The sequence below is a fragment of the Pelophylax lessonae genome, assembly GCF_965119305.1.
Source record: "Pelophylax lessonae genome assembly, chromosome: 1".
In the NCBI taxonomy this organism is placed as follows: domain Eukaryota; kingdom Metazoa; phylum Chordata; class Amphibia; order Anura; family Ranidae; genus Pelophylax; species Pelophylax lessonae.
Window position 1 is genome coordinate 532108107 of NC_138768.1, and position 14691 is coordinate 532122797.

Sequence of the window (14691 nt, forward strand, 5' to 3'; positions counted from 1 at the left end):
CTCCCTAATGTTCTCAAAAGGAGGTTTTTGAAGAACAGACAATACCAAATTAAGATCCCACGGAGGTAACAGGGATCGCCTCGGAGGAGCCAGATGGTGAACGCCTTGTATAAAAGAGTGAATGAAGGCAAGCGTAGCTAAAGGAAAAAAACAGCCAAAGCCGATACTTGGCCTTTGATAGTGCCCAAAGCCAACCGCTGTTGAACCCCTTTTTGAAGAAAGGTCAAAATCCTAGCCACCGAAAAAAGGCGAGGATGCACCTTCAGCGATTCACACCATGAGATGTACGATTTCCATGTACGATTGTAGATCTTCCTAGAAGTAGATTTTCTAGCCTTCAACGGTGTGGGAATCACTAAGACCTCTATCCTTCAATACCTGGCTTTCAACAGCCACGATGTTAAAGCCAGCAACTGTAAAGCAGGATAGAAGATCGGCCCTTGAGACAGCAGATCTTCCCTGACAGGAAGTCTCCAAGGAGAATTGGCTACCAGCTGTACCAGATCTGTGTACCAAGACCAGCGAGGCCAGTCTAGGGGCCATTAGAATGACCAGAATCTCTTCCACCTCTATTCTGCGGAGAAGCCTCAGCAGGAGATTTAGCGGAGGGAAAGTATAGATCAGCTGACATTTACTCCAAGGAGTCACCAGTGCGTCTGTGGCGTAGGCCACTGAGTAGGATATATCCTCCTTGCCATCAGAATGCAAAGACACAGATTCAGGAGGATGGTATGCGTCCACGGTGGCCATATCTACCTCAGAATCTGAGGATGTTGGAAAGGCAGGGGAAGGCATAGGGCGCTTTCTGCTAGTGGCATTTTTTAAAACTAAATCCACTTTCAGGTTTTCCAAAACTGCTGTAAAAGCAGACAGGGGCTGCGACTCGGAGGGTCCCGCAACTGCACTGAGGGGGATCTGTAGGCGAGATTTGGTTCTGGGACTATATATTTACTGAATACATAAAAAGCAGTGTCACTTTAAGAAAAATGCATAAAAGGCGATCCGCACCGCTGCACCAGCGGTACCACAAGTCCCAGCCCTAGCACAGCCTGCAGCAGGGTGAGTGAGAAATACCTACAGGGATCCCAGAGTAACTTACCACCAAAATGATAAGGAGGGATACAGGAACGTTCTGTGCAGAGAGAAAAAACTACCTGACACAGGAACATGAAAAACCTGGGTCATGTGCTAGTCACCCTAGCTTCTCCCTTGCTGTCCAGCTAACATGGACTCCAAGAAAATGACCGCCCCATGCATTCCTATGGGTAAACTATCAAAACATGGGCACCCATGCATTCCAATGAGAAACTTTTACATTGATGCAGAGCAAAAACTATAGCAAAATGGCAGCCTTCACTACGCACCATGAGGTCTCCAGGACCCCCCAGGGTGATCACCAGACAGTGGCATCGGGTGGTCCCCAGGAGGAGGCCCCACCAAGACAACCCCCCCCTTCAGAACCGCCGCATCGGCCGTAATACATCCGCCATCCGCCAAATACATTTGGCGCCAAAGGGGGTTCCTGGTATCACCGAGAGGCCAGGGGAACCGAGGGACCGATTTTCCCAGGGAGGGGGCCACGTCCACCTCGAGACCACCAGAGAAAAGGGGGGACACTTACTCACCATACCAACGGCATCAGGTGGGCACAACTCCGAAAAGACTACCTCTCCACCCGGGGTGGGGGTGCTGACGGCCAGGGGGTGACTCAGGGCATCCCAGGTTGTGTGTGCCCCGGCGCGGTGTTTCACTCGGATCTAGCATATCAACTCCGAAATCCAGCCGGCTGATGCTTGTAGTTCTCACAGGAACAACTAACTAAAATAAATAAAGTCTTACAAAAAGGTTCCCAACAAAAACAGCTAAGACCGAAGTCTCAGCAGGAAACTAGGTCCTACTCCTAAACTAGGCAGAAACAAACTGAAGGCTATAGAAAAGTGTGTGGGTGTATGCCTGCAGGGGCTGCCCCATAGACGTGGTAAAGTTTTTTTCTGCCTAGTGTCCTAATCTTGTAAAATTGCCAGGACCAGAGATCCTAGCAAGGAACTATGTCCTCTCTCCTGATTAGGCAGAAAAAAAACTGAGTGCCTATAGCTGAGAGTAGGTGTATACCCCTGGGACTGCCCATAGGCATAGTCAAGCTTTCTCCTGGCTAGTGTCCTACTCCTGTAGGGGTCAGTATACCCCAATGGTTAAGAAGAATCAGGAGCTATGTCCATCACTGAACCAAAGAGAAAACTGACAATTCACTTGTTAATCGAAAAAACTGATATAGCATGATTAAGCTGAGCAGAACCCTAGGACCATGCTGAACAAGTATGCATATTTTATGCTGATAAGTTCCCTCCAACTTGGCAGCAATTTTATCTGTTACTCACTGCTGGATGCTGCTGATCTTGCCTCTTTTGAGCCCCCAAGTGATGATCTTTTATTTAGTAAGGAGAAACTCATATTAATAGTTTCTTCATCTTCTATTACAAATTCATCATCATCCCTGGGGGAAAAAAAAAAAAAAAATTAGCTCTCATCAGTATTTAATAACATTTCAGTATTTCTTGAATATGGTTGAATATACAGATACTGCCCTTGTATTGAATGAAAAAAAATGAACTAGTGCGCCCGATGGTGTACAAGTGAAATGTATACACAAAGTGCATAAACAAAATTTAAATACATTAAAACATATTAATGTAAATAAAATCATGTGCAACAACAAGGTGCTAAAAAATGTGTCATACATCATGATTAAACACAATGTGAGTAAACTAAAAAAGTCCAAAGAATGGTGACACGTGAATCTTCACTGGTATATTCCTGATAGTAGCAGAGTCAGCAGATTCCACTTTCCCATATACCACCATGTGATTCATAGACTAAGGTGCGATGGCTCCTTACCAACTTCCACTGTCAAGGAGCATGAAAATACATCCAATCACTGGAAGAGGTGAATAAACCAAAATATCGTCCCCACACCTAGTGTACTTCTTACCAAATGGCTAAAAAAACATACGCTTGGAATAATGTGTTCCACACATGGACCACTGAAATGGACACTCTTGGGGCTGAGCTAGCACTCTCCAAAACGCAGGTGACATCACATACATTCCTTCACATAGGCTGGCACTGCATATTCCCGGGTAGTAACTCAACAATGAATGGTACTCTATGCAAAGCTTCCCATGCGAGAAAGAGTGTAGCCAATAATGCATTATCCCCTGGACCTCATTTATTAAGCTAAAAAATAGGCACTTACATGAAAAGAAGAAAATACACATATGTAGATTCCAGGTACATATGATCACCTTAGTCTATGAATCATATGGTGGTATATGGGAAAGTGGAATCTGCTGACTTACTCTAAGAGATATTCCTTACTATCAGGAATATACCAGTGAAGATTCACGTGTCACCATTCTTTGGACTTTATTTTACTCACATTGTGTTTATTCATGATGCACGACACATTTTTTTAGCACCTTTTTTATTTACATTAATATGTTTTAATGTATTTAAATTTTATGTACTTTTTGTATATATTTCACTGTACACCATCGCGCGCACTAGTTCATTTTTTTCATTCATTATTTATTCCAAAACAGTTTTGAATCCTAGTTGCAGCCATTAATTTAATTTTAGTTTGTGCACCCTATTTTACATACCATATACACTGCCCTTGGTTTTTTTTTTTTTTAAACATCCCACAAACCGTTAAACTTGCCTATATTGTGCCTTCCAGTTTCCTCAATTCCCCCTGCAAGGGAAATGTGGACGACTGACTTGCAGCAATTTCTAATCCACACTGTGAAAAGTAGAAAACTGGATTTTTGTAAGAACTTCCCATAAAATCCTTTTCTCTGATGTTCGACAGATGCAGCTCCTCATCTGCATGACTCATAGGGTTATGCTCCTCCTTCTACGAGCCATGACGATAAGGAGCTGCATCTGTCGATGAACGATAGAGAAAACTGGATTTTTGTAAGAACTTACCATAAAATCCTTTTCTCTGAAGTTCATCGACAGACACAGCTCCTTATCTTTGTGACTCATAGGAGGACCATAACCCTATGAGTCATGAAGATAAGGATGCGTCTGCCGATGAATGATAGAGAAAAGAATAAGAGCACATATATTTTACAGTAAACGTGAGGCAAATATAGGCATCTCAGAAAGACTCTCAGAAAGGCACTACAAAAAACAAAGGTTAAATTCATAGAAAAAAATATATGTCAATATGATCATTAGTTAACGAGAGACAGACCAAAGCAATAATAGAAGTAAAATTAAAGCTTGGTTTTTACCTCCTTCCCAAGCTCCAAGACGCAGGGTATTACTTTAACAGGGCAGATAGGGATTGTAAGACCGGGGTAATTAAACTTAAGCGGTTGACAAGTTTCCAAAGAGTTGCGTCAGTCCAAAAATCCAGTTTTCACTATCATTCATCGACAGACGCAGCTCCATCATCTTAAGACCAATGGGATGTCCCAAAGCAGTATAATCATGAGAGGTGGGAAAACAACACAAGAAGACGTAATTCCTCAAAGGCTAAACCTAGCCAACCAGGTAATATGGAGCTCAGCCAGGAACAACTGGAGCTCACCTAGAAAAAACATACACCCTCAAAGAGAAACTGAGCTCTGAGCGCCAAAATATTTTATCTGAAGTTTTGGACTCTTCTACTGCCCAAAGCCCCTGGGCGCAGAACTTCCCCAGCACTCCTCCTTAGCCTAAAAAGCTGGCATTCATGGTTACCACTGTCCAATAAAACAGAAGGAAGGACTTGCTCTGGCGTAGTGCAAACGAGTAAAGTCACCATAGTAAAGCAGTCTGTGTTGTGACTCAACTGAATCTAAGCGTACTAGGACTTTGGATCTTTGTTCCATTTGACAAGAATCTTCCTTTGTAAGGGCCTCATGTGGAACTGAGCAAACGGAACCGCCTCAAAGGTTGACACCATCAGACCCAAGGCTCACATGCAAGTCTGTGAGATTGCTTGCCAACAGCAAACGGATCGCCCCCTGCATCTTGTGCAGCTTGTCCGGAGGGAGGAAGACCCTTGCCAAAGTGGAATCCAGAGTCAGGCCCAGATAATCCAGTCTTAATTAAGGTATCAGGGCAGACTTTTATTTATTTTTTTAAATTGATGTTCCAACCGAACTCTTGCAGAGTCCATACAGTGATCATCAAGTCGCCCAACAGGGCTGAATGAGAGTCCCCCCTCAATAGGAGATCGTCCGGGTATCCCAGTACCGTAAACCCCGTTGGCAAAGTAATGCCAACACCGGAGTGAGCACCTTGGTAAAGACCCTGGGGTGGAGGCAAGACCAAAGGGTAACACTACTAAATTGATAATGCTCCTCTCCCACAGCAAAGCGAAGAAAACGCTGGTGTTTAGCGTAGATAGGGATGTGCAGATATGCGTCCTTGATATCTATAGAGACCAAAAAGTCTCCTTGATGTAGAGACGCCACTACCGTTCGAATGGATTCCACTCTAAACTTCTGTACCTCGGTTCACCATGAGGGCCAGAATTGGATGTACCTTGCCTTCTTTTCTGGGCACAGTAAACAGGTTTGAATAGAATCCCTAAAAGTGTTCCCGAGAGGGAACCGTCACAATTATCCCTTGCTGCAGCATGCCGAAGGTACAAAGGGGCCACCTGTGTGCTGGAAAAAAGGGGGCCCTGTCTATTACGCAATGACTTGCCCTTAGTGGATTTCAACAAAGACCCAAATAGGCGGTCCCACATAAATGGGATATTTGAAGAGCCTTTTTAGAAGCCTGATCCGCAGACCAGCTTTTTAGCCACACCATGTGTGGTTACCATTATTGCATTTAGAACAACGCCACTGACGCACGACAATTTTGTCACAGTAGGCGGGCAAAGGAAGTACCCTTGCCGCCTTTAGGGGATCTGCAGGCCCCAAGGGAACCGGCGCCCCCATGTTAAAAATGTGCATCCACCAGCGCCCTTGCATGCGCATGTGCAGTAAAAAAGGAATCATCTTCACTGCAGAGCACCCGGAGTGCATGGCCGCAGACCCATTAGAGTCATTATATGCTAAGCTCACCATGGGAGCATACCAAGCAGGGGAGGTCGCTGACCGCAGTCCCGCAAGGAGACACTGGCTAAAGACCATAAATGACATAAGAGGACATAGCCCCCTAAAAAGGGGAAGAGGGGGCCAGCCGTGACGCAGAAGCGCAGGCAGAGTACCCACGGCGCCCCCCGGTTCAAATGGGGTGCCAGGCAGTCCATATGTCCACCCCCGTAGGTTGGGCGGATGCCCATCTACTGCTCTATCACCATGGTGAGCAGCTCAACCAGCCTGGTCAGCAGCTCAGTCAGCCAGCCTCGAGTAGGCCCCAAAGCTGCAGCCCAAACTTGGGGCCCGATCCGGCCACGGGTCCGCCTTCAGCTCTATCAGCTTGATCAGCAGTTCAGACAGCTTGGTTAGGCGCTCGGACAGCCTGACATGGAACTCGGACATGAGACAAACGGATAAAAATTCCTAGTTCAATTTGCCAACCAGTTTGCTTACCAACCAAATTAACCCGTCAAACAGGGATTTAGTTAGCACACATTTGCATGTGTAAGCTGCAAGGCCACTCCACGGCACCCTGTTTTACCTGCAGTCCTAACTCTTGTAAATTTATGAGAGTCTTCACAGTGGAAGCACATGCAAGCTAATGGTTGGCAAATTGAACTGGGAATTTTTATCTGTTTGTCTCATGTGCGTTGCCCTTCCATGTGTTCTTTGCTATGAAGGCCAGTTATAGGTGGGGGCAGAGGCCATTTTCTGTGTCGTCAATGTATACTGGTGAGTGGACATACTGGATGCCTGTTGTACTATTGGCTGGGCATCCATTATGCCCCCAAGTACCTTTAGGAGGGTTGGGCTACTTCCAGGATCACCTGCCCCCTATCTATCCATTAGCTTGCATGTGCTTCCACCGTGAAGACGATCACAAATTTACAAGAGTTAGGACTGCAGTTAATACAGGGTGCTGTGGAGTGGCCCTGCAGCTTTCACATGCATTTTTAAATGTGTGCTAACTAAACCCGTTTTGATGCAAACTGTTAGACAGGTCAATTTGGTTGGTAAGCAAACTGGTTGGCAAATTGAACTGGGAATTTTTATCTGTTTGTCTCGTGCGTTGCCCTTCCATGTGTTCTTTGCTATGAAGGCCATTTTCTGTACTGGAACTCGCGCAGCCGGACCTGGTACTCACACAGCCGGACATGGTACTCGCACAGCCGCGTGTAGGCCGCAAGCCGTGGCCTTAGTTTTCGGCCCAATCCGACCTCGTGAGGCGATCCATCGGCATCCGTCGGTCAGCTCAGTCAGGCCCTTCGAAAAGCCTGACATGATACCCAGACAGCGTGGCATGGTACCCAAACAGACGGAGTAGGCCACAAGCCGCGGCCTAAATTTTTGGCCCGATCCAGCTGTGTGAGGCAATCTGTCGGCATCCGCCAGTCAGCTCAGTCAGGCACTTCGGACAGCTTGACATTGTACTCTGACAGCCTGGCATGGTACCCGGACAGCCGTGAGTAGGCTGCAAGCCGCGGCCTCAATTTTCGTTCTGATCCAGCCACGTGAGGCGCAGACCTGAGGATGAAGAAACAGCCGCTCCCCCTCAAGCCTATAACCGCCGCAGGGAGCCCAAAAGACATCCCTGCCCCAGTCACTAATCTCCAGTGGGCCGGGAACTTGCTTAAAGACCACCGGTACAATCCAGAAAGCCCGGTCAGCAACAACCATATCCATTCCCGCTCACTGGAGCAAGTGGCAAAGCCAGCTCCTACATAACCCGGGGAGAGGAGGAGGGGGGTGGGCGTGGTGATAGGATGGGGCCCAAAGACCACCGTGACTGTTAGAGGGGCTGGGGGAACCCACCATCCCAAGGAGGGGCCCACGTCCAACCCGAGACCACCAGAGGATTGGAACAGTATTACTCACCATACCACGGTACCAGGTGGGCACCACTCCGAACAGTCCACCTCCCACCCGGGGTGGGGGTGCTGCCAGCCAGGGGGTACGATGCGACTCAGGGCGGTCCAGGTCGATCGCGTCCTAGCGATCACAGGCTCATTTCCATCCATCGGGGCACGGTCGTGGCGAGGTCTAGTTCTGGACTATAACCTGCTCACGCTCGCTAGCCAGGCTGGGAGACCTTAAGGATCTAGATTATCCAGTCCGAAACCACAGCCGGCTGTTGTTTGTAGTTCTCCAGGAAGTAACTAGTGAAAACAAAAAAATCATAACATCATAAAATAACATAATTTCCCTATTAACAGCTAAGATCAAAGTCCCAGAAGCTCCTATTCCTAAACTAGGCAGAGGCAAACTGCAGGCTGAAGCAGAGTGTGTGGGGTTATGCCTGCAGGGACAGCCCCATAGGCGTGGTAAAATTTTTATCCTGCCTAGTGCCTATTGCTGATAGGAGGAGCATAACCCATTGGTCTAAAGATGATGGAGCTGCATCTATTGATGAACAATAGAAAAATCCTATTTTTTTCTTTCGTTCATTGACAAACACAGCTCTCCACACAGAACCATAAGGACGTCCCCAAGCAGTGAAAAACATGAGGGGTGGGACAACAAAAAATCCCAAGCCTAGAATTTGGAAATGGTTGCAGAAGAAACGGAAAACCCTTTCCTCTGCCTATCTGTGATCACAATTAGTAAGTCTCACCACCGAAAAAGACTCTGTCAGACACATCCAAATCAACCAAACCACATCCAGGGAATGCAACGCAAACTCCTTAGAATGTTTGGGCTGGAACACAAGGAAGGCAACACAATGTCTTTAGTCAAATGGCAGAGACCACCTTAGGAAGAAACTATGGACGTGGGCGAAGAATCACCTTATCTTTGTGGTTCTTGGCGGACCACCAGATAGGGGGTACGACAAGATAACGCCACCAGCTCTGGCACCCTGCGAGCAGAGGCGATAGCTACCATAAAAGCCACCTTCTGGGACAGCATAAGTAGGGGAATCTCTTGAATATTTTCAAAGGGAGGTTTATGGAGAACTGAAAGCACCAAGTTCAAATCCTAGAGTGGTAGAGGAGACAGCACCAGTGAAGTCAGATGTCGAACCCCTTGAATAAAAGGTATGCACCAGGGAATTCCCGAGGGAGTGGCCGAGAGTCCCTGAAAGACCGCCAAGGCCAACACCTGGCCCTTGATGGCACTCAAGGCAAATTTCTGCTTATCACCTCGTTGAAGGAAGGTCAAAATCCGAGGCACCAAAAAAGAACACGGATCAACTCGCACTATGAAATGTATGCTTTCCAGGTACAATGGTAAATCTTCCTAGAGGTAGACTTTCTAGCCTCAGCAGTATCGGAATCACAGACCCAGGCAAACCGCTATACTTCAGCACCTGGCTTTCAAAAGCCAGGCCGTCAAAGCCAGCGACTGTAGAGTAAGATAAGAGATCGGCCCTTGGGACAGCAGATCCTCTCTCAGAGGCAGTCTTCAACGGACGCCGGTGACCAATCTCACCAGGTCAGCGGACCAAGACCGGCGAGGCCATTCCGGGGCGGCTAGAATGACCGGAATCCCACTGGCCTCAATCCTGCGGAAAAGCCAACAAATCCATCTCGGGGGTGCCCCACCAGAGACATCTGATGAAGCCCGTCCGGATGAAGGGACCTTTTCCCTTAGTCCAACGCCTGCCGACTGAGATAGTCTGTCAGCCACCAGTTTTCTACTGCTGGAATGTGTAGGCGGAGAGGGCCGGAACAAAGCATTCTGCCCACCGGAGGATGCCAGCTACTTCCAGGGCTGCCAACTCACCATTTGTTCCGACTGGATTCATACTGGGAGCCGATCTGTCCAGTGATTAAGGCACAGTCTAATTACCCAAAGTTCCAAGACATTGATCCATAGTCCGGATTCTTCCAGCGTCCAGCAACCCTGAGCAGAGCTCAGCCACAGGACACCTCCCAACCCGAAGAGACTGGCATCCGTGGTGACCACTGTCCAATACAAGGGAAGAAGGGATCTACCCTGCCAAAGAGCCCGACAGCAAAGCCACCAGGCCAAAGACCCCCTGGTTACCCAGCTCAGCCGAATCGGATTGTCCAGAGACCTCTGACACATTTCAACAGGATCTCCCTTAGAAGGGACCTCACAGAATTGTGCAAACGAAACCACCTCAAAAGGTAGACACAATCAGGCCCAGCACCCACATGCAGGTCTGAAGGGAGGACACCTGCTGAACAGCAATAGATGAATCGCAGCATGCAATTTTTGGAGTTTGTACAAAGGAACAAACACTAGCTAGAGCTGAATCCAGAGTCACACCCAGAAAATCCAATTTCCTGTTTTGAATCATCGCAGACTTCTGGTAATTTAGAAGTCAACCAAACTCCTTCAGAGTCTGTATAGTGATCTCCATGTCGTCCATTAAGGAAGCAGAGGACTTCGCTCGCAGGAGGAGGAAATTAAGGTAGCTCAGTACCGCAATACCCCGCTGATGTAGCAACGCCAGACTTGGGGTCAAAACTCTTGTGAAGACATGAGGAGGCGGGACCAAAGGTAACGACACAAATTATGTATATTGGTGTGAGTCTCGCGCTGTCTAGAGAATATATGAGTGAAAAACCACTTAGTGCTGCGTTTACCAGTTCTGTAAACCATATAGTTAAAAAGACATGGTGGGGGGGGGGGGGGTAACCGCGCTTCAGGGAGGTGATATAAATAAATATATAAGTACTAGTATAACCAATCCAAATAAATAAATAAATTACTGTGATAGTGCTCAGATAAATTATGATATCTTCTAAAAATTATAAGTATATCTCTACAATCAAATAATACGTTTTCAAATATTCAGTGGATCATAATAAACCTATACATATAAAGTGCAGCAGTGCTGATCAAATTCGTGATAAAAAATGTTTAAATAATATCTCTATTATTATAAAATCATTAAAATATACTCATATAGGTGACAAAGTGTTCAGTGCTTGATACATTCAGAGGTAAGTAATCTTGTTACACAGTATCAACATAAAGTGCTTTCAATATTTATAAAGTGCTTAAAGTGTCCCAAACACAAAAAACGCAAGCGGTGTCCTTCCTTTTTCAGGTATTGAACCTCCACCTTTCACCGTATAGAGCTATGGGGTGCTTCTTAGTGCTTATTTCCGCTAAGGGCGTGCTAGCTTCTCACCTCAAGTTTTCTGATAATGCGCCTCTTTACTACATGGATATATCAATCAACTCCTCTCCTTCCTTTGTCTACCAACAGGGGATGGTGGTCAGCCTCTTTTGCATGGATCGGGGTGAGTGCCCTCCGGAGTTCCCACAAATCTCAAAATAAGGGGCTCACATAGCACAGTATTGCCAAAATATAGACGTTTATTAAAGTAAAATATAGCAAACTCACTAACAGCCGAAGTTTTCTTAGCTTTAAGCTGGATACAAACAACCGCGGACCTTACTACCGCATTCAATACGTCACTTCCGGTGCTCTGCCCTAGACAAATGCCCTTACAAATGTAAGTAACAGTGATTGAAGACCACTATAATCAGTATAAAATGCGATTATCAAAATAATAGTCCTGAAAAGGTGGAATAAAGTGCAATAGGTGAAGAAAAATCAAGAGTTGATATATCAAACCAAAAAAAGTCCCAATATCACCATCCAAACAAATGTTATAAATGAATGAATCAAAGAGAGTCTCCGCTGGGAATCTTTAAAAATGCACTCAAGCTCTTCAATCCCTCCACCAAGACACAGGACCACCCGGTGTGCACAAAAATGCTTACCGGAATTCGAAGACCCCTTAGTTATAGGGGGTCAGTGCAGGTAGATATAGTTGTATACAGGGCTGGTAATTCGATAACCGGTAAGTGACTATGACCCGATATAGTATCCACCAGACGTAAACCTCGCGGCCAGACTCCGTGTTCCTCCTGTTTACTCCAAGTATTAGAGAAAGTTAACCCATACTCATTGTGATTCAACTTCTCTATAAATTCTTTAGGACCAGGTGGTCATCAATATACCTCTTGTAGAGCTTTAAAGAGGGCTCCGGCCTGGAAAAGATGGTCTTTTCTTCCCACTTCCCTAGTAGGATGTTTGCCACACTAGGTGCATATTTGGATTCCGAGGAAAGATATAAACGGAATTTTTGTAAAATCTTACCGTAAAATTCCTTTCTCTGAGTCCTCCGACAGTCGCCGCCCCTCATATAGTCATCACCAATGGGTGTTGACTTCCGCTCCGCAGGAGTAGCTAGGCATAAAACTTGTTAGAAACAAAAGCTTTTAGCATAGACACACCCATGGGGGCTGTCCCACTGGTCAATACCCTCCTGCAGTAAGCCATCCCAACTCAGTTTGGTAGCATAGCAGTAAGTGTACAAGAAAAAACCCCAAAAGAGGGGTGGGGGTGGCGACTGTCGGAGGACTCAGAGAAAGGAATTTTACGGTAAGATTTCTCAAAAATTCAGTTTACCCTTACGTATTTCGACAGTCGCAGCCCCTCATATAGTCATCACCAATGGGATGTCCCAAAGCAGTGTAGACATGAGGGGTGGGAGACGCAACCGTAGAAAAGGCAACGCAGCACCCATAGCAAAGAAAGGAACCTTACACGCACAGTAAGAGAACCCTCTGGGCAACAGAAAAGGCTCAACAGGAGCAACAGCCCAGGAAAGCAAATAACCCATGGTATAAACAACCCCAACAGCCAGGGACCCACAAAAAAACAAGGGTCCCCTATGGCACTGCCGCACAGAGAACTTTGCGGCCAAAGGAGGCATCAGCTGATGCCAGAACATCAATCTTATAGAATTTGGAAAAGGTGTGCACCGACGACCAAGTCGCAGCCTTGCACACCTGGGCCACCGAGGCCTGATGCCTGTAAGCCCAGGACCTACTCATTGATCTGGTAGAGTGCGCCTTAACAGGGAAGGACGGAACCCGTTCCTTCAAAGCATAGGCCTGGACAATCGTCTGTCTGATCCATTTGGCAATGGTCGCCGCAGACGCCGCGCCATGCCCTTCCGAGGTCCCTCAGGAAGGATAAAGAGGGAATCCGATTTCCAAAAGGATTCAGTGGACGACAGGTAAACCCTGATCGCCCTGACAAAATCCAAGGAATGCAATGCAACCTCCTTAGGATGCTTAGGCTTCACACAGAGCGAAGGCAAAACAACGTCCTCATTAAGGTGGAAGTCAGACACCACCTTAGGGAGAAACGACGAATTTGGTCGCAAAACCACCTTATCTTTATGAACCATCAGGTAAGGAGAGCGGCAAGACAACGCCGCCAACTCCGACACCCTGCGAGCCGAAGTGATCGCCACTAGAAAGGCAACCTTCTTAGACAGCAGAGGCAACGATATCTCCCAGATGTTTTCAAAGGGAGAGCCTTGTAACGCCGACAGAACCAAGTTCAAGTCCCATGGAGGTAAAGGCTCCCTCCGGGGAGGGGCCAAATGTCGCACACCTTGAATGAAGGTGCGAATTAAGGAATGAGACGCCACAGGGCATTGAAAAAGAACAGCCAGTGTAGATACCTGGCTCTTTATCGTGGCCAGCGCCAGGCGCTGGTCCACACCAGTCTGGAGGAAAGCCAACACTCTCGTCACCGAGTATGAGCGAGAAAAGAAAACCCTGGACTCACACCAGGCAAAATAAGCTTTCCAAGTACAGTAATAAATCTTACCAGATGAGACTTTTCTAGCCTTGATCAAAGTAGGAATGACCTCTGGGGAGAGACCCCTGTCTCTCAGGACCTGGCTTTCAACAGCCAGGCCGTTAAAGCCAGCGACTGTAAAGCAGGATGGAAGATCGGTCCCTGAGACAGTAGATATTCCCGCATCGGCAGCCGCCAAGGAGGCTCGACTGCTAAGTGAACGATGTTTGCGTACCGGGACCGGCGTGGCCAGTCCGGTGCCACTAGAATCACCAAGTTCGGTTCCGAGGCCAGCCTGCCAAGGAACCTGGATAACAACTGAATCGGAGGAAAGGCGTACATCAGACGATACTGATGCCACGGGGCCACCAGCGCATCCGAGGCGTCCGCACAAGGATCGCGCGTACTTGCCACGAACCTTTCCACCTTGTGGTTTAGCCGAGACGCGAACAGATCCACGATTGGGGATCCCCACCTCGCACACAGCATTTGGAAGACCTCTGGGTGTAGGGACCATTCCCCCTGATCCAGGGTCTGGCGGCTCAGATAATCTGCCTGCCAATTCTCCACACCCGGAATGTGAACTGACGAAATCGCCGGGACATGAGTCTCGGCCCAAGACAGAATGTCGGTCACCTCCTGGGCCGCCCGGGCACTCCTGGTGCCCCCTTGGTGGTTTATGTAAGCCACCGCGGTAGCATTGTCCGTCTGTATCCGAACGGGTCGGCCCCGAAGTCGATCCGACCACTGGAAGAGACAGAGTTTGATCACTCTCAATTCCAATATGTTTATCGGAAGGGAGGATTCCTACTCCGACCAAGTGCCCTGGGCAGACAGGTTGCCCAGTACTCCACCCCAGCCCGACAGGCTGGCATCCATGGTAATCACCGTCCACAGTAACGGACTGATTTCCCTTCCGACACAGCCAGGGACTGAAGCCACCACAGAAGATCCATTCTGGTCTGGCGACTCAACGAGACACTCAGATCCAAGGACTGAGGTAGTCTGTCCCACCTGGCCAGGATCTCC

The 14691-nt window shown here is 47.5% G+C and overlaps 1 protein-coding gene across 1 annotated transcript in view; it reads right to left on the reverse strand.

The window, feature by feature from the left end:
• Positions 1-14691, reverse strand: part of CENPC (centromere protein C) — a gene marked incomplete at its 5' end in the record, with an annotated part of 583906 nt that overhangs the window by 380096 nt on the left and 189119 nt on the right. Inside the window, one exon of the mRNA XM_082243417.1 lies at positions 2379-2494. Coding sequence (XP_082099543.1) covers positions 2379-2494 — 116 coding nt within the window. The remainder of the gene's footprint in view (positions 1-2378; positions 2495-14691) is intronic.